General features: G+C 46.0%; 2 protein-coding genes across 3 annotated transcripts in view; one reads left to right on the top strand and one right to left on the bottom strand.

The window, feature by feature from the left end:
* The window catches only part of PLEKHH3 (pleckstrin homology, MyTH4 and FERM domain containing H3), a 253299-nt gene that overhangs the window by 40161 nt on the left and 190298 nt on the right, over positions 1 to 22840 (top strand). The gene's annotated exons all lie outside the window — the stretch shown is intronic.
* On the bottom strand, positions 584 to 6424 carry LOC147717159 (uncharacterized). Its single transcript, XM_086924098.1, has 2 exons — positions 4873 to 6424; positions 584 to 1345 (listed from the first exon to the last, which is right to left on the bottom strand). Exons 1-2 carry the CDS (start codon positions 6422 to 6424, stop codon positions 723 to 725), a joined length of 2175 nt encoding a protein of 724 aa, XP_086780224.1. The 3' UTR covers positions 584 to 722.

Raw genomic sequence — 22840 nt, forward strand, 5'->3', positions numbered from 1 at the left:
CTCTTCCCTGGGGATTTTATGCCGCAGCCATCTGTTTGGGAAACGCATCCTGAAGTGGCAACTAAGATTAGAAATCTTAACTCATGAATGTACCAGCCTTCCAACAAGTACATCATGCTTTTTTTTTTTTTTTTTTTTTTTTTTTTTTTTTTTAAAAAAGGGGTGGGTGGGTGGGATTCTGATTTTATTGACAAACGCCCTCTCTATCTACCTACGCCTGCTCTCCTCACTAAAAAACGCCGTCTAATCTGCCCTAAACGCTCTCCCTGCCTCGCGCTCCTGGACCCTACCATCTGTGCAAAAATCCGCAGGGGGAGACGTCTCGCGCCGCTCCCCCTGCGGAGCCATTGCCCATGAATTCAGACCACTCGCTTTGTTATAGCAGAAAAGGCCACTTTATTCAGGATATAAATAATCATAAAATTTCCCAACAGATCATCAATCATGTAACTTTGGCATTTGAACGCAAACCATTTATTTATTTATTTATTTATCTCATTTCATTCAAAATTTGGACTTTATACCGAAACCATCAACTAATCATCAATAACTTCCCCAACATTTTCCTTCCATTTTTCCCCTCCATTGTTGTGTCTAATTCCCCCTATCTAACTAATAACTAGAGGAGCCCGCTCTAGGCTTCTCTTCCCTGGGGATTTTATGCCACCCAGGAAAACCAACGAGTTTTCCTGTCCCCACCTAAAATAGCACAAACATCTTGTTCATAACTTGGAATTGCACCAAACGTTGACCTGTAGTTCTTGTGCAAGCATGTCTCTTATTTCCACTAAATAGTAGGCCATGCCTATCTGGGACAGATGAACCCCGTCATCCCGGAAAAGGTGGCTCTCGCTACCCGAGATGCTCTCATGTCGCAAAACCCCAATCTTCATAACCTTACAAAAAACTTTCATGGCTTTATTTAGTTTCCTCCTGGCCTTTTCGACTGCTCCATGGGACCTGGCCTGCCGCCACGATTGTCTGTAAACAAACTCAGTCCAAAACACACGAGTGGTCGGCCAATTTATCCTTAAAACTGTCAAGTCAAGTTGCATTTGCTTGATGAGCGTGAGTCCTGACATTTTAACCAAGTCATTCTCACCCAGATGTATTACCAGTTGATCCGGGCATCCTCGTACGTGGAACATTTGCGATAGAGTAGGAAACAAATCAACCCACTTCATTCCTCCTTTACCCTTCCATACTACCTCGTGCGTCGCGCTAGGGATACCCAATGACCTTCCGTAAATCTGCTTCTCCGCAAACAGGGCTGCCCACTTTATAAACGAATGTCCCACCATCCAGGTCTGTTTCTTAAACTTCGAATTTGCCCCCCGCACTGTACCTGGAATGAAATGAAAATTAGACCCACACAACCTATCAGTTTTATAAAACAACAGCAAAATCATTTTCTAACATAACGTTTGTAGCTGCTAGATTTCCATCTGCCTATGCGCTTTAGCACATCCACACCTAAACCCAACCTGCCAGCCTCTGTAGCCGCCCCTATCCGAAAAGAGTGTGTGGCAAAAAACTGCGGGTTTTCCCCCATAAAGGTCAGCGCTTTTCTTAACACTGCTAAGAATTGAGAACTTGTAATCTTCCTCCCAGATTCATGTATGAAAATCGGTCCCTTCTGAAACTTGTCCCCAGAAGCAAAATGAACCCACTCTTGCACCGGGCAACAATCTGCTACCCCACTCTTGCTCAGAAAAACCCACGTCCCTCGGCCTAGCTGATCTGTTTTCGACCTCCTCACCCAAATTCCTAATCTGTGTTCTCCTACCGAAATCTCAGCACTGGATAAACCTGTGTCCTCTCCCACCCCCAAAACTTCCGACACCCTGAAAGCCCCAAAGAACATCCAAATCATAGCTAACCGAAAACGCCCCACCTCCCAAAGATCATAACAAATTAAACCCAACTGATCTAACAACTTCTGCAATAAGTCAAAAGTGATGGGAGCTCGCGGCTGCTGAACAACACTTGACCCCCTCTGTACACCTTTCAACATTCTTCTAACTAATTGATCCTCAACCGGGTCAAAACCCCAGAACAACTGACCGTAAAATGATAAGCCTGACAGTTTTCCTGCTATGGTTGTATGTGACAAACCTTTATCTATGAGAGTCAAAACAAAATCACAGATACTACCTTTGACCTTCCCCACTGACTCAGATCTGCCCAAACTCTGTGAGTACTGTACAAACTCTTGCCACGCCTGCACATAGCTTCTTCTAGTCGAAGGGGCAATGGACTGCTCGACTATCTGACGTATCCTCACTCCCCTAGGGCCCATATGTTGTGCGGCACTGTCGTTTTGTGGAAATCTGCCCCAGGCGCCAGCTCGCGGAACTTCTGCCACTGAAATCGGGAAAGAGCATCAGCGATGGAGTTATTAACCCCTGGGACGTGTTTAGCCTTAAACATCATGTTGAAACTCAGACTTAAAAGCATAAACATCCTCAGTAGTTGCAACACTCTAACATCCTTAGCCTTTTGGTTATTTATCAAGTTCACCACTGCCATGTTGTCAACATGAAATAACACTGACCTGTTCTTAAATTCTTTGCCCCACACTAGCAATGCTACTATCAGTGGAAAAAGCTCCAAAAAGGCTATGCTCCTGCCTTGACTCTTCCAATGTACTGGCCAACCCTCTGCACACCACCTGCCTTCCCAGAAGATACCGAAACCAATGGATCCCGCTGCATCTGAGTATATTTGAACTTGCCAAATGAAGTTGTCATCCACAAACTGTAAAGGTACACCATTAAAATTGTCCAGGAAGCACAGCCACACTCGCAAATCTTCCTTGATGTGTTTCGTCACTCGCACTCTGTGGTGTGGGAGATACGCTCCTGATAAAGCCATGCCTAGACGTCGACAAAACGTCCTCCCTGCCCTCACCACCCGGCAAGCAAAGTTCAGATAACCCAACAAACGCTGCACCTGCCTCACTTCAATCTTAGTGGTATCCATAATCGTGAGGAGAAAAGCCTTAATTTCACAGATTTTACTCCGTGGGAGGCGCGCATACATCTGTTTGGTATCCAACTCTATGCCCAAAAAGGTTATGACTGTATCCGGTCCCTCGGTCTTGTCTGGTGCTAACGGGACCCCCAAAACTTCAGCCCATCTCTGAAAATGCATCAATGCCTGTTTACATTGCCCAGTGTTTGCTTTTCCTATGAAAAGAAAGTCATCTAAGTAGTGACAACTGACACTTTCAGGACACGTCTGGGAAAAAATCCATTGTATGAATGTGCTGAACATTTCAAAAATCGCACAAGAGGCCGCACAGCCCATTGGCAATACCTTGTCGACAAAATAATGTCCTTCAAAGAACATTCCTAATAGTTCAAAGTCAGTAGGGTGAATTGGCATTAAACGAAAAGCAGATTGAACATCACATTTGGCCATTTCAGCTCCCTTGCCCATTTTTGTCACAAGCTCCATTGCCTGATCGACTGTTGTGTAGGATACTGATGTGTCGACTTCTGATATAAAATCATTGACAGATCCCCCCTCTGGCCAGGATAAATGCTGTATCATCCTATATTCTCCAGCAGCTTTCTTGGGAATAACTCCAAGAGGGGAGACCATCAGATTCGGCAAAGGGCAATGCCGGAAAGGGCCCGCTATTCTACCAACTTCGATTTCAGTTGCAAGCTTCTTACGGACCACTTCCGGCAGTTCCTTCGCCGAACGTAAATTGTCCGCCCACCTCCGGTGCCTGGGCCCCTGGTATCCTAGTTTAAAACCTTCTTGAAACCCCCAGAACAATCGAGCTGCTGAATCAGTATCAGGATATCTATTTAACCAGGGCACTAAGTTGTTCAATTTAATTGGAGTAGGCGCCTTTTGGGAAAGTATGGAAAGGGGCACCTCTACCTCTTGTTGCCCAGCCCCCCTGCTCTGGGAACCGCTGCTGGTCACCGCCTCTGTACCCACCGAAATTCCCTGCCGGTGCATTACATTGCGTAAGCGGATGCCGTCCCCCACAATGGGAACAGTCGTGTTTGAAACGGCATAATGGCCTGTTGCACATGCCCCTGTTGTAATTCCAGCAGGCTCCTGTACCTGAAGAGAAACCTCTTCCCCCTGTACCCGCTCCAAATTGAGCGGGACGCCATAGAAAGGGCCGGTATGGGACTGGCAAGCCACTTGCTGTATGCGTCGTAGCTGACGGATGAGACGTGGACATCCATTGAAGCCACAACTCTGAATCCACATCACCCCAAGGCTTTTCTACACAGATGCTAATACGAGCTCTAAATTCCTCATCGTAATTCAGCCAAGAGTATCCACCAAAATGTGAATGTGCCTTCCTGACTATGTCCATATATTTGTACAAGGCCACAGATCTGTCAGGATACCTTTCACAGTAGATGCTCGCATAAATCAAGAAAGCTGAGGTCCAGTTCTCAATCGTGCGAGGCACCCTGGGACGTCGCGCCAACTCCCATTCTTCCTCTTTTGACCCCTCTTTGGCCTGTAGATCTCGGTGAAGCAACTTGAATATATCTACAAACTCGTGATTCCAAATTCGCTGTTTAGTTTTTTCTGATAAGTGAGAACCCAAAGGCATCGCCAGACCCATATAGGGAAGCTTCTGCCTAACGTTAACAGTTACTCTTTGATCGGACGCCGCCTCCTGTGTATTCCCTCCCACCACGACCGGTAACTCCTGGGGTAAATCTAACGTGCCTGTTGCTGTACTGGACTGCAGCTTACCTGGAACTGCCACGGCACGTGGTACCACAATCTTTCTGCCCTCACCTCCCCCCACAAACTCCACCACAGGTAGTTGCCTGACATTCACTCTGTCACTCCTTCCCTCATCCCACACTGCCCACCATTGATGCTTACCGCATGGTAGCTGTCCTGCCCGCCGCTGTAATTCAGTCGGAGCCATCCGCTCTTGATAGTCCCGTGGTGTCACATTTTGAACCGAAGAGTCCGCACTTGACCTCTGGAACAACAAAGAAGAATTCGTTGCCCCCCCCCCAATCCTGACCTCTTTCCCCACATTACCCCCAACACTTTGTTTTGAATTTACACTCTTTTTGCCTTTCTTGAAATTCCCAGCCTGACTCCTGGATGCCTGACTAAACTCACCACTCCCTTGAAAACCAGCACTAGTCCCTGGGCAAGCTCCGTCTCCCACCCCCCCATCAAACTGTGACCAAATCAGACTTGAACTCCGCTCTTGAGGCCTATCTGATCGCACAAAATCCGCTCTGGATTCGCTAGAGTAAACTTGATCAAGCTCCCCCGTATACCTTGACACTATAGGGGCAGCCGCATTAACAAATGGCCCATTCAAAGAATTCACCATTTGCGCTTCAACCATGTCGCGCTGTGCTCTCGAGTTAGCCACCTCTCTGGAAACATGGCGCACATTTTGTTTGTCAGTGAACATTGGGCGCTCCACCCAAAGCAACTGACCGTCTCCGCTCTCGCCCTGCGCGCTCTTTCTGTGTGGAATATCATATGGTGAAGGGCGTGCACATGGAAAAACATATTGAGTGTCCCATTGCCCGGCGTCTTGATCCCTAGGCAAAAGTCCATGTCCTTGGTCCTGCTCGCCCTCTACTTCTGAGTCAGTCTCTTCATAATATTCTTCTTCTACCTCAGAATCACTCACATCCTGAGTCCCTTGACCTGGGCCCTCTCGCTGACCTGTCTGATGCCCCACCGCTGAAACCAATGGGGGCTTCCTCGCTCCAGTCTCCACCACTCTTGTCAGCCTGGCACTATTCTGAGGTATAGGGATAGGAATCAGCTGAATGAGGGGGGCACTGGTGGGTTGCGTGTCATAAACTATTTCTTCTTCGCTGTCGCTTGAATATGCCACTAAAGAACCCGACCCCCCTCTCATGATGAAGTTCTGACTGGCAGAACTCTGCATATAGTCCTTGCCCGTCGCATCCCGCACGGGAAGACAGCTAAAGGTGTGGGAAGGTAATGCCAACCCCTGTTCACCTATTCTGTCTTGCGTAAGGGCCACCTTCTTAATCGCTTTTTCTTTCCCTTTTCTCTTCAGGGCTACCTGTGTACCCTTCTTAGCCGCTCCTGAAGGTACCCCCGCCACCTGCACATTTACCTCAGCTCCAAAGTCACTTGCTGCCTTCTGCCGTGTGAGGGAAGACGCTCTACGCTCCTCTGTACCCCTTTCCATCTCCACAGGTCTTAAGGCTGCTTCCGCACCTGCGCTCAAGGAACGAGCTCTCACCTTCTTCCTCTTGACAGAAGCCGGTTGACAGGCTTCAATGGCAATTTGAACCCCTTTTGCCGCTTGCCTCCGTGGTGGGCGCTTCGGGGGGAGCATTTCCTCAAGTGCTGCTTGTGTCAGCATGTCCTCCCTACCTTCCTGCTGTATTACCCTTAAGGCAGCTATTAAATTTTCACTCATATCCATTTCTCCCCTTCAACAAAACCCTCCTTTTCTCTCACTAAATACACTATTTTCTACAGTAATATCAATATAAACACTATCTACTCTCACTATTCTGATTTTATTGACAAACGCCCTCTCTATCTACCTACGCCTGCTCTCCTCACTAAAAAACGCCGTCTAATCTGCCCTAAACGCTCTCCCTGCCTCGCGCTCCTGGACCCTACCATCTGTGCAAAAATCCGCAGGGGGAGACGTCTCGCGCCGCTCCCCCTGCGGAGCCATTGTTTCGATGGATACGTTGCATGTTCCGAAGGATATGGATATATATGAGTTTTGTTTTTTGGCCAGGCCGTGGTTCCCTTTTGTAAATTCCGGTTGGCCAGCTAGAGTGGCTTGCTGTTGATTGCAGTTAGTTCCGCATTAGCAAATCGCATCCTGTCATCTGGAATCTGGACAGGCGTGATGGTTTGGGAGTTTTAGTTGTCTGAAAGGAAGTGGTTATTACTGTACAGTACCTTTTTATTTATGTATTTATTTATTTTTATCCACTAGCATGGACTTATTTCTGCTTGGCACTTGCAGCCTAAAAATCAATGTCATAATTCACGTTTTGCTGAAGCTGTGTTTGTGATGAGGCTGAATCCCCTCTGTATGGGAAATTCTTGCTAGAGTTAAGTAAATCAAGTGATCTTACGCCCACTGTAGGGTTGTGCTTAGAAGTGCCCCACTACAGACTCCCTTGAACCTCTTCAACGCTCAGATGACCACAGGCACAGTAAGGAGAGGTAGAGGGCGCTCTGTATGAGTAAAGGAAGAGCTGGTTAACTGAGATTTGTGCTGTAAAATACTTATGTATTTTTTGCAGTTTTATATTGCTCGAAATTGATCCAAAGGCAGCAGAGCGCTTAACATGAGCATCAGATTACACAAAGTGAGATATTTTTAGGCACATGCAGATGAAGGGATTTAGCAAGAATCATGGGATGGTGAGCTAACCTGCCTCCTATTTCAGTTAAGGTATTACCGCTCTATTTTAGCAAACGCCGACTAATGGGTAACTGCCTAAGTGGTTTCTTACGGACCCTGCATTTATGCCCAGTATCATTTTGGCCATAATCCGGAGCCTGGGAGAGACTCCAGTTTCCAAGGCACTACACTACATCTCCCTATAATGCTAATGTCCACTATAGAAAGCGTACACTGACTGGTCTTTTGCCACTAAAGCAACAGGCGCTATTAATAACCAACTACACCCGCTTTCATCGGGCACTAAATTCACTAAGATTTCTTTTAGCTCTCAGTTGGACAAATAAATGGTCATTTACAGATGTACTGCAATTTTCTGTTTTGCCCACTATTTCTACAATCGCATGAATGGTATTCCTGCATTTTAATGTTCAGATGCTGACTCTAGAAGTAGGACTGAGCAGGATTGTTTCTACAGCCACAGGACAGTACTTCTAGATGTTTCCACTAGCCGTATTGATAGACCCATACAGTGAACTCCTACACATGTAGGTTTTTTTTCCTGCTGCATTCTGGTAAATCGTTTTATTGACGTATTACAAATCCAGGAAAAAACATGGTTGTGCATTGACATGATTAACAAAGTAGATGACATCACATAATATATATATATATATATATCTACTGCGCTGCTGAGTTTGCAGGAATAAACCCTTTTGCCAAAAACTTTGGGACTCGTTGGTCTTTGTTTAAACAGCTGAATAGCTGGGAGGAATTTGAACTGACCTTTTCCATTTATTTATATATATATATAATATATATATATATATATATATATATGTGTGTTTTAGCTTATATTTATTAAACACTGCGTTCATTTCACCAAGTATAAATACTCACAAGTACATTTATAGGGATTATGGTCAAAATATCACTGATATTAATAAAATATCTTGTGAGTATACACAGGCTCACTAATCGCAAGAACGAGTTGCTTGCACAGCTAGCAGTACAGTAATATGTCTATGCAATTATTATCTTCAAACAATTAAACCAACATCCCAATTTACGATAATAACAATAAACACAACCAGGAATACGAATTATATTCCTTAACCCTACCCCCCTGTGGCAGCGACAGACACAGTACCTCCGACCTAAGTAAAAAAAAAAAACAGCATTACACGCATATCTTATTCAAGAGTCATGGAGTCGTAGTGTGAGAGGATGCATGTGATAGTGTTATGACTGGAGGTTAAAGCAGACCCTGGAGGTTAAAGCGGACCCAGTGCTCGGCGAGCTATGTGTGCTCACAGTCTCACCCTCATACTCTGTTGTGTACACTTCAGTCAACATTTGCCCCATTCAAGGAGATCACCTTCCGCATTCTCATTGGTCCGTATTACTTTGAGGCGACATTCCTCTGCTACTCCTCATATGACCTGGTATTGCTGAGTTCCCTCCCTGGACCTGCCCAATATCACATTATCCCCTCCCTTAGAGAACATCAATAATCAGATCCAACACCATTTCTTTGAATTAGCGGTTGATAACCCTGGTCGTATTTATTACAAATTAATAAAAACATTAATAATAAATCATAATCAATAACTGAATATTTTTTTTTTTACATATACGCAGAAAAACCATAACATTTCAAATACAGAATTTGTTACAATTGAATGGCTGACCTTAACAAGAGTCTAATACGAACAGTTAGAAAAGAACACCCTGCAGAGAGTGATAATTCGTGGTCCTATACAGGATCCAATTCTGGTTAAGGGGGAGCAATATCAAATGAATATCAAAATCCAAGACAACAGCTAGACAGCAGTCAATTCATCTTTTTATTAAAAGTTTTTTTATTATCTGTTTTGATGCAATTAGTCATATTTAGGAAACAATCAAAAAATACCAGGTTCTAGAATTAATAAAACCATCAAAAATGTTCATCATTTCATGTGGGGAAGAATTTTCTTCAGGGAATTAGGTGTTCCACTCACTCCAGGGAATTTCAAGGGGCTCAACAGACACTCACATCTTACAGGGGTCATTCATCCTCATACATGTTCAACCACTTCACACGGGTAAATCTCGTTTCACCTGCAACAGAAAGGATGGAGTTATGGTTGCATGGACGGGGGTGCAACTTGGGGAGGGCAAGTTAGGTGGAATCCTGTGCCGTTCTTGGTCGTAGCGCCAACGCGCGTTTCGGTGTAAGGCACCTTCGTCAGGGCTGGCAGAGATGGAGGGGGAGGGGAACACACTGGCTGAAAAGTTAAAACAAATGTTTTTGAGTATATCAAATAATTCATAGAATTCGTACATATAAATTAAGGGTCATAGTGGTTTAAGCATGCTATTCTCATAAAATTTCATATATATTGATGATTCATGTACCATTTCTGAACATTTATTGTCATCAAAAGTATAGGCACATCAAAGATGTAATGCTGAGTAGTCTTGGTTTAGATATCCATTGATTGCTCCCAGGATAACATCCCCCAGGGTCGGGGATAGGCCAGATCAAAGAAGTGGCCAAGGTGAAGACACAGAACTAATCTTTTTAGGACTACACTCTTTCATTCGTACTCTAATTCACACACTCATATAGTTCAGATCCTAGTTATCCATCAATACATTAGTCACAGTCCAATGACTCCTTTGAGTAAATGGAAAAGATAGTCAATTCTATTAAGGGGAACACATTTTTAAGACAGGGCTGTACAGTTATTCAGGTTTGAATCATTTCTTAAAAAAGAAAGAATCTAGTGTCACTTAGAAGGATGTATTTAGTACATTGCCCAATAGATATAGAAGGACATCTATATGGGGGAAGAGTAGATTCTTACCTGTCTCTAGCAGGTAGTCGAGTCTATTAGAGAAAACAGGTTCTTAGGACAGGGCTGTACAGTAATTCAGGTTTGAACCATTGTTTGGGAAAGAGTGAAGTATCACTTGGGAGGAAGCGTTTAATACAAAGCCTAATCAATATAAAAATACATCTATATAGGAAATGCACAAAATCCTACCTGTCGCTAGCAGGGGCCAAAAGGTCTGGATTATAATATCCTTCTGGAGGGTCTGGGTATCTGCGTATGTCCGTGGTTCAGGGCATAGAATGATCACACTGGAAGAAATAAACAGGGATGAGAGGAATTTATAAGATGACTGCTGGGTCGGAAGTTCCTAGCTAAAGTACTAAGATCACCAAAGATGAGGATAGCGGAGCTTTTATGTGGATAAGTGGATGAATCCAAATCATAAATAAAAGGGATCCAAGATGTTTAAAAGGATCATGAGGTGCCGTGGCGGCCGGGATGGATAAGGAAAGGATTTACTCCAGGGACGAGGGTGGGTTTGAGCACACTCACCTGGTAATGTAAAGCGTATTATACGAAGCCATACCTAACTTAGACTGGAATATGTACAATTTTGCTTTCTGCGTATCCTGGATAAAGCAAGGTTATGACTGTGACAAGCGCAAGCATCAATGAGCGCGCACTTAGGATCCGGCCCCCGCCCCTTCCTCATCTAGTCCAGTGGCGCTAGTCAGCTCCAAGGGACGACCGGCCACTTAGTACTTCCGGGGGGAAGAGTGACGCCCTTCCGGTGGGGCAGAGGGCGGAGGCTGGGGACCTATTTAGGTTCCGGGTGCGGGGATCCCAGCCTCTCCTTCCTCTGCTGCACCGGACCAGTTGCACACGCCCAAAGGCGTCTCCCTCTCCCCCCCCCTTTTCAATTTTAACTCCCACCCACCTGTCCCTTTAGCTCAGTATGTTGAAGGGGCGTGTTGCGGTAGAAAGACCTTGGAACAGTAAAATTGACAGACGGAATGGACGGGAGTCCGCCTTGCGTACTCCCTAGGCCAGCACTGAGGGGGCAGACGGTAAGCTCTCCGCTGGAAAATATGGCCCCGGCTGGGGAGGCTGGGGCGACAGGTTACGAGCCTCCTGGGTCCCTGGTCAGCCTGGTGGTCGAAGGGTGGGCCCCTGGAGAGGGCGGACAAGGATCAGAGGTTTGGGGCCCACTCCTCATGGGCGCAGGTGGGTTGCACCTTGCGTGGATGCTCTGCATGGAAGATGTGAGCTGGAAGGCCCCGTAGTGCTGGAAGAGTAGAATCTGGCTGAAGAAGATCTGGAAAGTCAATAATAAAATTGTGTTGATAACTGTAAATAATGAATTTGAAATGCCTTGTCATGTTTATGAAATGTCAAAAATTAAACATGGCTGTTTTTACACTCACGCAAATCTCTGTCGATGATTCTAATGTGGGTTGTCAGGTTATCAGGAGGGAGCGGGGAGCATGCTGGGGGCTCTGGGTCCTATTCCCAACTAGTTAGCAGGTCACCCCTTTACCGGAACGACCTTGCGCAGGAGGCCTGTGTCCCCACTAGATGACGTGGGGACACAGGCCCTTTCCTCGCACCTCCCAGGGGCTGATGTGCCAGGTTGTCGCCCAATGTGCCTGCGCAGGGGTTAGTCCATGCGGCCTACCGGAAGCGGGGCCTCCTACCCCGTGTCCTTCAGTGTACCGGCCATAACTGCCCCCTGGAGTGTAATGTCCCCCCTCCCCCCCAGGCGTCCCCGTTAAATAGTGAGATGCCTACTAATAGAAGTAATTATTTTCTAGCAACCATGACCTTACCGCCACGGGCCAGCATAGTTGACCTACTATCTGGCCCTCCCCCATTCTCTACCTAGGGTCCCAAAGTCATGCCCTGCGCCCCCGCTACCACCAGGCTAGTATATTCTCTAAGAATATCTCGGTCTCTAGTTTAGAAAGGTGGAGCCCGTCCTGTAGATAGCAATGCTCACTCCGGATGCACCCATGGGGATTGTTCCTAGTTAAGGGGTCCTGAAGAGTCGATTAACCCTGTTGTTGATTCTCTCTACCGAGTGATTCCACACCCAGACAGATTCCCCCCTCCAACCCCCGCCATTGGAGTCTCAGGACCATACTAATGATGCTAGAGGACATTGTTTGGCCAACCACCCTATTTCTGAAATTAATGTCTCTACCACACCCTTTCTGCCCATATGGACCAAATCATTCCCTCCCAGGTGAAATATTATTGCAGCTGGTGTCGCCGGGGACTTTAACAACAAAGGAGCAATATGTTTCTGGAACTGGCCCTGTCTCAAAATTATTAGCTGGTATTTTATTTTAATATAATAAAATATGAATTAACACAATTTGATAAAAATGTGTCGCTGAAAAGAAAGGAATTATTCTTAGTTGAACGTGAATAATGTGCTTTGTGCAGTTACTGATCAAAAGATTCCCTGTAGATGTATGTTACTCATGGTATTTTTGAGAAGATACAAAACTGTCTCATAAAACATACCTTCAAAAAAAAGTGAAGGAGCAGCTTTGAGGGTGTTCCTTTCAGAGGTGAGGTGTGTGTGAAGCGGGAGCTGCACCCTTGTTCTCTCTTCATCCTTTGTGTCTTGCTCAGGCATGCTTGAACCTGGCTTCTCTGACCAAGTTCTAATCCCACAGTACTCTGGCAGCTAGAAGGATGTGTATGGTTGCATAACTTCCAGATGGCACCCATTCTATAATGGCCCAACTCCTATTCATCTAGTTCCACTTGATAACAGATTTTTAAATCTGATTCCGAAACCAAAACAGATTACTCAAATCACTGCTCGTAAGGGTGGTTTTAATATTGGTATACGCCAAATTCTCTGGAATTGCAAGATCCTCTTTGTATGTGTACTGATGAGATAAGCTCACCATCCCGCTTCTGAATGTTCTTAATGTAATGAGGAATTGTATTACTGTAACCAGATCCTCATTTAATGTAAGCTCCTGTACGGCTGCTTGTACTTATGAATACATTTGTACAAACTGCATATGTATTTTTAGAACTCGCCCTACTTTATTGTCTGCTGGCCCAAGCATGCCACCATTGCTGTGATGGCAGCGATAAATTTACATTCATGAGATAGGTAGATTTGGGACCCACTTGGAATCACTAATTTGAAAAGAAAACTGTCATACATTTAGAGTATCGATTACCAAATATAATTCTGAAAAAAATTGCTATTTTAAAAGGTACACGCATATGGACCCAAGTTGACTAATCTCAGGATGGACAAAGACATCATGACTAACCATAATAAGGGCTTCCGGTTTTATGTTATATTTTTTTTACATTTCTGTCTATATTTGGCTAGATTTCTTTTTTGGTCATTTTATCCATATTTATTTGAGGCTTTGTGAAGAAATTAAGCTGAAACTAGTATATTTTCACATTTACTCAATGAATGTGCACTCCTATTTGAATAAAAAACAGGTTTTCATGATATGAACTCCCACAGAATCATTGCATTTATATTAAAACATGCACATTTTAGTTCAAATCTTGTGCATATATACTAATTAAGTCTCTTTATAAAATGCATTTCTTTTTTTAACCACTTACACATCAATCTGCATAACTATTGACTTGGCAGTCATGGCTGACAGGATAGAGAATCACCCAAAACAAAGCTATTTCCACTTCATCCATATTTAAAAAATAAATACAGACAGGAAAATAAATGTTTTGTTTATCTATCGGTGTCGGTGAAAATCAGTAAAAAACGGAAAACAGGGAGCCATAACAGAATACATACACTTCTACACACCTTTGTGAATCCTAGCTGTTCACCGGAAATACTAATTATCTCGGGTCGGTCATCCTCTGTGAGTAGGGTAGGGTAGGTTGGTTTACAGAAACACACCTGGAGCAGTATTCTCAAAAGTGCCCAGGGGGTGCTACAGGTGCAGGCACATGCAACTCTGGTATTGAAGAAGGAACCGCAGAAGCTTGTGTGGCCCTTTCTGTAATACAGGTTGGACTGGTGTACATGAAGAGTGGGCTCAATCTAAAGAGGTGGGGGGAGGTTCCCTAATTTGCATGTGGATATGGCCCATGCAAATGGAGAAACACTTCACATTTATGAGCCTGCCGTGTTACATATGTTCGTGAAGAGCCAAAAGCTGCCGGGATGCTATTTCTGTGCCCCACAAAGAGACTGCCCAGAGGGCACTTCCTGGATTGAGGGCCTTGTGAACAATCCCGAAATGCCCCTGCAGGTAGCTGCAGTCATTCGCTGCTCCCACATTTAAGGGGATCGTTAACTCATTTTATTTGCAAGGTGAGTTGCCGCTTACACAGTGAAAAGAGGTCTGCCTTTCACTAAGGGCTACTGCACATTAGCTGCTGCATATGGGGCAGCTCATTCAATGCAGTATCAACGCTCCACGAACCCAGTTAAAGGTACACCAGGGAGCAGACCTGGGCAATGTCCCCTATCTGTGATACAGGCTGTGGGGTTTCAAGAACGGATACCTCCGTCAGCATAGCCCAAGAGAAGCTTTGCGTAATTAAATGTTACCTCAAAGGCTCCTCCCAGATTTCCTGAGATCCAGTGTTGCATCCTGACGTCTGCTCTCCTGCTTCCACATATGAACTCTCTCTTCAAGCTCTCCTTTTCCAAAACAGTTTGTCTCTTCACATCAACATTCTACTGACACATCCGAGGAGTTGAAGGCAGGCTTTCCGATTTCAGAATCTCTGCACAACAGCCGTGGTAGAGATAGCGCGCCACACACAGTAACATATAGCAGCAGTATTAGGAACACCCTGCAAGCTTGATTCGGCAAACGAATGCTACCAAAAGAATGTACAAGTAAGATAACACTGAGGCACACTGAAGTGGCGGTTTCTCTTCTGTGATTACTAACATAGTTACTCTTTAGATGTGTTACACATGAGGAGGACAGAAGAAGTAGCTAAGGGTGGATAGAGCAATTAAAGTCTAGAGGCCCCAGGGAGGAAAATATTGCTGTGAAGACCTATCTGGGTAGAAGAGCTAAACGGTCTAGTTGCTGTGCTCTGAGAGAGATGGGATAGTGTAGATGTTAAGACTGGTAGAAATGTGACACTGATTAGAGGGATGGGAGAAATGTAGCCGTCTATGGAAAGAAGTGGGGGAATGATGTCTTGTCATCGCCAGGTATAGGAGAGCTGAGAGGTTTTAGTTGCTTGCCGCGGGGTCATGGGAGAGATCAAAGTTGTGACGATCTAGCTGCGAGGAATTAGAGCTTTAAGGGCCTAGCTTCCAGGAGTGGTTGCAGTGACGCTCCAATGGGGGGGGAAGCCCATCAATGCTGGTGTGGCGGCCCCCTCCCTAGCGTGGGAGAGCTGTGACGCTCCAAGGGGGTGGGAGAGCAGTGGTGGTCCAGCTCCCTGGGGTGTGGGAGAGCTGTGACGCTCCTAAGGGGGCGGGAGACCAGTGGTGGCTGAGCGCCCTGGGGCGTGGGACAGCTGTGACGCGTTCACTGCCAGGGTGTGGGCAAGCCAGCAACGTTCCAGCTTGTGTGGGGAGGGAGAGTTATGCTGGAAAACTAACGAAAAGCACAGGATGAACATCTGGCAGGACTGGACGGGAAGCAGGAGTGCGCGGATTAGGGAAACCCAAGCCTGTGTTTGGCTGGTTAGCATGTAGGAGAGTGACACAAAACGGCTGGGGAAGACATGTTTTGAACTCCGAGAGGAAAATGTATGGAACAGAACATGGTCGCGGACTCGTGGAAGGCACGCAGAACATTGCTTAGTCACGCAACCGACACACGAGTCTTTTTATATTGCAAAAATCCTTCTACCCTGTACCGTGCGCAAAACAATTTGCGTCGGAAAGCGAGTGACAAGGGGGCCTGTGGAATGGTCGAGGGAAAGCTTAAAAAGTAAATATTTTAAACTCCTATAACAGTAAGAGAGCCATTGAAGAAATGCCATCAACTGGGGATGTGGACAAGTAAAGTTTCCAGATCCCATGGGCGTGCAGGTTATCCAGCCCGATTTATTTCGTGTGTGTTCTGGTACTAGAAGTCTGTTTTATTAAATTAAATAGTCTTAGCAAGTACCAGAATGCATAGAAACAATTTGGATTGGATTATGTCCTCGCGCATGGAGTAGGTCGTCTAAAGAGCTCTGCTTCTGAAGTGCACCTTTCAGAGCTCCAAAATCGCCCTCTAAAAGAGCGAAAACACCAGTTCATGCGTATACACACAAACGCAGCGTCTTACTGTATTTAAATAGTCGTTGATTAAAAGCGTTTTCAAAAGCCCGCGTCGCCGGTTGAGGCCGGAGTACTTACTGGGTTGAATGGGGCAAGTTCGGCAATCTATGAAGATCTCTCTTCATTGGCGCACAACATGCTGAATGATCGAGTACGCGTTAGCCTGCATGGCGCACAACATTTTGAGAGTCATAAGAATCAAGGTGAGGAGGAGAGTTTTGAAGTGTTGGGCAACAAATTAAATAGACATTTTTGGAAACGAAGGAAATTTAAAGGGACGGAGCCTACGTGGATTCTTCTGCTTGTTTATAGGGTAACGAGGAGTGTACGTGAGGTGAGTGGCACCCTCCTGAGGGTCAGTTGAGAGCTTATCCGTCAAGGTGTTTCGTTTGGGGAGTCTCATCCCCTTCCCAGTATTACTCTTCTAAATAGTTACATGCCTTCATTCTTACCTGTAATAACGGAGCCACCCGGCTCGTTCACACGCCTTTCATGCATCCAAGTCCCAAGGGCGGGCTCGCCCGATGGCATAAATAAAGGGGCGCAAGACCGCTCGGGGTCTTTGGCCCAGTACAGTAAAACTGCGTGTATGTCCTTCATTTTAGTGTCCAGCCCAATCATGCGGCCTAGCGTCTCCCCTGCCACCGTGGCCTCCAGCACTACATTACCCTCTTTGGAAATCTACATAAATGTTTTTTATTATCATCATTCAGTTTAACGTCTCGTGTTCTAAAACGTTTGGCTTCCCTCTCATTTGACAGCCAGCTGACCCGCTATTCTCGTGGGGTTGGGCCTGCCACTCCGCCTCGACCTACCTCTGCCTGGGGACGTAAAGTCGATCCCATCTAAATCCCAACTACGGTCAGTGCTCTTCAAAGATACCCCGCTGAACTGGTACCCCTCTTGACCTATTTTAGACCCAGGTGACCTATCGCAAGAGCATATCTTGCCTCAAGGGATGCCACAGACCGCTGCCTTTTCTCGCACGTCCACTACGTCTGTAATAGGCAGAGCTTGGCGCAGAAATATGACGTAACCACAACTGCTCATTCAGTTTAACGTCTCGTGTTCTAAAACGTTTGGCTTCCCTCTCATTTGACAGCCAACTGACCCGCTATTCTCGTGGGGTTGGGCCTGCCACTCCGCCTCGACCTACCTCTGCCTGGGGACGTAAAGTCGATCCCATCTAAATCCCAACTACGGTCAGTGCTCTTCAAAGATACCCCGCTGAACTGGTACCCCTCTTGACCTATTTTAGACCCAGGTGACCTATCGCAAGAGCATATCTTGCCTCAAGGGATGCCACAGACCGCTGCCTTTTCTCGCACGTCCACTACGTCTGTAATAGGCAGAGCTTGGCGCAGAAATATGACGTAACCACAACTGCGCGGGTGAGCAACCAGTCACTGACGTGCGGGGCCCGTCGTCGAGGTGTCAGTCTATCTTATCCCCATAATTTTCCCACACATATTACAGACCTCCATATTACAGACCTCCGCCCCTCGGGCCAAAGCATCCTGGGTTCAAGGAAACCGCTGTTTTTTGCTGACAGATAACTGGTACGTAACGTTTAAGAGCGGAGCTCGGTTACCGATATCACTAGTTTTAAAAAAAATATATTTCCCAGGACTTGTAGTTCTGTTTGCTCCTTCATAAAATCTAGTCCATAGAGTGAGCAACCCAGTAAACCTTTGGGGGCTTGGGTGAAACGTAATAAGATGGGTAAAGTTGCCTCCAAAGGACTCCCCGCGACTCTAATTCATCATTCATGCAGATTTGATACCGGTGACGACCCACAAACACACTACGATCTTTTGAGACGAGTGTGCACTTAATAACGTGTCAAGAGATGAACGTTATTGATTCACATCCTTGAAGATTAATCCTCGTTTCGTCCGATCCTTCTAAAAAATCTCGTTTTGACCATAGTGAATGACGGTCATATAACTAAGATCTGACATGAAACGACCCCTTTGATGCCCATTGAATTTAATGCATTCGATCTTCTCTGATCCCCTCGTTTCTGGGGAGTTACAATATTATAACTCTTCTGTCCTGATGATGGTCTTATAGAATCACTCAGACAAGACCGAAACGTCGACTTTCTGCTTGATCCAAAGGATAATTCAGTCATCTATTTTTGGATAGGCAGACAACAGGCTCTACAGAGATTTTGTGATTTATTTTAGTGTTGACATTTTCATACATTTGTCCTGTATTCCTGTATTCCTGTGTATAATTCTTTTGTATTGTACTTTCCCGTTTTGATTTAAATTTGATAAAATCCAAAACTTTGCCTATACACCTGTCTATTGGTTATTGTTTATGTTGAGTATTGTTACGTCTATTTTAGTGTTGTTATATATGTATACATTTGACTTTTTAATTAACTTGGTTCAGGACAATTAAGTTACCTGCAGTAAATTAACTTACATAAATCATTGAATTGATCTATCAAAACAAACTCCTTTGGAGGCAACTTTACCCTTCATAAAATCAGCACCGGAAATAACAGAATGCGAAGGTCCTGCTCAGGAAGGTACATGGTAACCGTCGGAGCTCTAGGCAGGCATTCCATGCAATGCTCGGCTCACCACACGAAAGGGAGTTGACTGTCCCTGAGAGGATGGGTGGCTTTGCATGCCCTCCTATCACATGACGTCTGGGAGATGGCCTACGTACACAACACAGCAGCTTGTCCACGGAGAAGCCGCAAGAACACACGTGAGCTATAACAGTATTAACTCTTATCTGTTGGAAAGTGTTTATAGCTGCCAATGGGTGCCCCAGGGGAGCTATAAACACTGACCGTAACATAACATCAATATAAATTGGGTTTGTAAAGGGGCTCTTGGGTCAAAATGTAAATACATTTTTGAAGAAATAAAATGAAGGTGCACTTTTGTGTAAAGGTTTTTCAAAAGAACAATTGAACTAGAACAAAATTACATAACTTCAGCCCCTGGGGGCAGATCCATAGCAGATTTTCAAGATAACTACTGACTGCGCGCTCCTATCTGAGAACCTCAGCACACATGTTCCCACAGTGAGCGCCTATGGGTGAGCCACAGCACAAACGACCTCAACTGCACATGCTGTCTGTCCGAGATAGCGTGTACCACAGCTGTTTCTGTGGTAGGCGCGATCTAATGGCTGCAGTACGCCTTTCCTCTGCTGTGCACTTTTATTGCTGACCACGCACAAGTGCCTACACTAGGGTAGCAGGTCAAATGTGTACTCCAGAGCTCTCCAGTTTCTTGTGTCCATGCAGGAGTGGCTGATCCACCTATTGTTTTTGCTTTACATTCTGCGGCTTGCAAACATGTTTATTTCGGTTTAACAAACCGGACTGCCTATCGCAGAATGCAAAGGACATCCAGGTATGAATGAGCAACTCACTCAAGGACATGGAAAACTTGTGAGCCTTGTAACTCCTATCTGTTGGCAGCTCATGATAAATGTCTCTTAAGGGCACTCGGTCTTAGCATACATATCCCCACTGCACACTCCCATCTAGCACCGCAGACAACCCCACTGCATACTTCCCTGTACACCACAACACAATGGCCCCATGAAGTACTGTGTCAGGTCACAGAAACAGAAATATATCTACAGTCTACTCTAGCTGACCCTGCAGGTTGTCTTTACAGTGCACTTATCTTCTTCTGGCTCCATCATGCTTTTCCGCACATTGTACTTTTCTGTGATCGAGAAAGCACAGAGAACGGCAAGTATCCCTCTCGTATGTGTGCACGATTGGTTAGCCCTACAGCGCAACAACCGCACGGCAAACAAACATGCACAGTATGCACTCGGTTTAGTTTGTAGGACTTAGCACAAACGTCCGCACTACACTACTATGTAGTGTAACATTAATATCCTAACCATAATCCGACAGTATGTTGCAAACACTGCACAAACGTCCACATTGTACACTTCTACAGGCTGCATATATTACCACTTACATTGCTTTGCTCTGTAGCACTGCTGTAGAAAGTCCACATTACACTCTAAGTGTAAGCAGCTTTATGTTTATGTTTATTGGATTTGTAAAGCGCGTGACTACCTTTTGGGCATCTCAGCGCTGCTGGAAAAAGGTAGAGGGTGTGGGCACTTAGTCTTGTGGGAAGAGCCAGGTCTTTAGTTTCTTCCTGAACTGTGCTTCGTTTTGAGTGGATCGGATGTCTAGATCTAAGGCTAAGCTATTCCAGAGCATAGGTATCACACAAACGTCCACTCGTAACACTCTACTACACTTCATAGCAGTTCCGCACAAATTTTCACAAAACACCCCTGTAGTACACAGCACAAGAACACAAATGTCCACATTGTCCTCTCTCGCTGTATGTAGCAATCCTCCGTAAAAGTCCTACAGTTTGTAGCACTACTGCACACATATCCACACAGTATGCACCTACATTATGTAACAGTGCTGCACAGTGTTCCTCACTACACTCCTACAGTATATAGCAGCACTACACAAATGTCAACGTTGTACATTCCTTCCATATGTAACATCTACACTACACTCCGACAGTCCCCAGCACCATCACAAAAACATCCACACCACCTACACCCATGCGGTACATAGCAAAGCACACTTTCAGACACTTTAGACCTGCGGCGTACCCCAGGGATCATCCCTCAGCCTGGCCCTTTTTAACATCTACATGGCACCGCTCGCCAACATCGTCCGAGCACACCACCTCAACATCGTCTCATACGCCGACGACACCCGGCTGATCCTCTCCCTCACCAAGGAACACCACCAAATCCAACCTCCATGAGGGAATGAAGGCAGCCGCGGAGTGGATGAAGACTAGCCAGCTGAAACTGAACTCTGACAAGACGGAGGTCCTCATCCTGGGCTCCACCCCCTCCGCTTGGGACGACTCCTGGTGGCCGGCCACGCTCGGTGCTGCCCTGACACCCACCAACCACGCACGCATGCGGGAGTCACGCACCTGGGAGTCACGCACGCACGCACCTGGGAGTCACGCACGCACCTGGGAGTCATTCTGAACTCGACGCTCTCTATGACCCAGCAAGTCAACACGGTTTCTTCCTCCTGCTTCAACACCCTCCGCTTGCTCTGCAAGGTCTACAGATGAATCCCCACCAAAACTAGAAGAACGGTCACCTAGGCACTCGTCAGCAGCAGGGTGGACTACGGCAACGCTCTCTACGCAGGAACCACGGCGACTCTCCAGAAGAGACTCCAAGGCATACAAAACGCCTCCGCACGCCTCATCCTTGTACTCCCTCGCCACATCACCACCCACCTGAGAGCTCTCCACTGGCTCCCGGTCAACAAGAGGACCACCTTGTCACAAAGCGCTCCACAACAGCAACCCTAAACAAACGACTGTCCTTCTATACCCCGAACCGCCAGCTTAGCTCCGCCGACCTCACACTCTCCTCCGTCCCATGCATCTACAGAACGACCACCGGCGGAAGATCGTTCTCCCATCTCGCCGCCAAGACATGAAACAACCTCCACATCCACCTGCGTCAGACCCAGGACCTGCTGACCTTCAGCAGACATCTCAAGACCTGGCTGTTCGACCTGTAGTTGCTCCCCCCTCCCCTCAGCGCCTTGAGACCTTCACAGGTGAGTAGCGCGTTCAACGAATGTTTGATTTAGTACGATAATAATATGCGCAACACCGGAAAAACTTGTTTTACATTTCATTCTTCACTCTTCAAGACTTAGTGGAGAGGTGTGGCTCACTGGTTAGAGGCGGCAGACCTGTAAGCAGAGAACGGCCCGGGACCAGGGTTCAATTCCCGACGCGGCAGGGCCGTGGACCAGGGGTCAACAGACTCTATAATTCTCGCCTCAGTGCCTACTCTAACCAGGGAACACACTCGGTAACTCTGGGCATTAGCCTTGCCTCATCTCTACAACGGCCTCCCACAGACGCCGGGGATGCCTGGTCTCACCCTGGAGATACCCAGAAAGGGACCATCTCACAGAGAAAACCAGGACGGGTTCCCCAGCGGTCTACAGCGCCAGGACACTCGGGTAGAGTAACAGTGCGCTTTACAAGAAACCCACATTACATTACATTTGTGTTTAGGCTGGAGAGCCCAAAGAGGGCATGTGCACTTGAAATAATGCATATTAAATTAAATTGAATTGCGAGGAAAAAGTACTATGTGCTTTTAGAGTAAGAGCCGTTTTGTCCTGGAGGGTGCTTTGCAATGCGGAACAACTTTCTCAGTGTAGACGTTCATAGGATTGATTTTGAGGAGTAAAAGTAGCCAGTATTAAAAGTCTTGTATATGTTTTCGGGCAGTAGCTCATCTTTGTCAAAAATCCTTTTACCATAGTAAGTTTGGTGATCCTGACCTCTCTCCCTCCACATGACATAAGTTGTATTCATCCAAATTTGC

The sequence above is a fragment of the Lissotriton vulgaris genome, chromosome 5 (assembly GCF_964263255.1).
Source record: "Lissotriton vulgaris chromosome 5, aLisVul1.2, whole genome shotgun sequence".
Lineage (NCBI taxonomy): Eukaryota > Metazoa > Chordata > Amphibia > Caudata > Salamandridae > Lissotriton > Lissotriton vulgaris.

Coding starts and splice junctions, on each gene's coding strand:
- LOC147717159 (XM_086924098.1), bottom strand. CDS start 6,424: ATGGATATGAGTGAAAATTTAATAGCTGCCTTAAGGGTAATACAGCAG. Junction 1,346..4,872: donor GGCAGGACAGCTACCATGCG/GTAAGCATCAAT, acceptor ATTTCATTCCAG/GTACAGTGCGGGGGGCAAAT.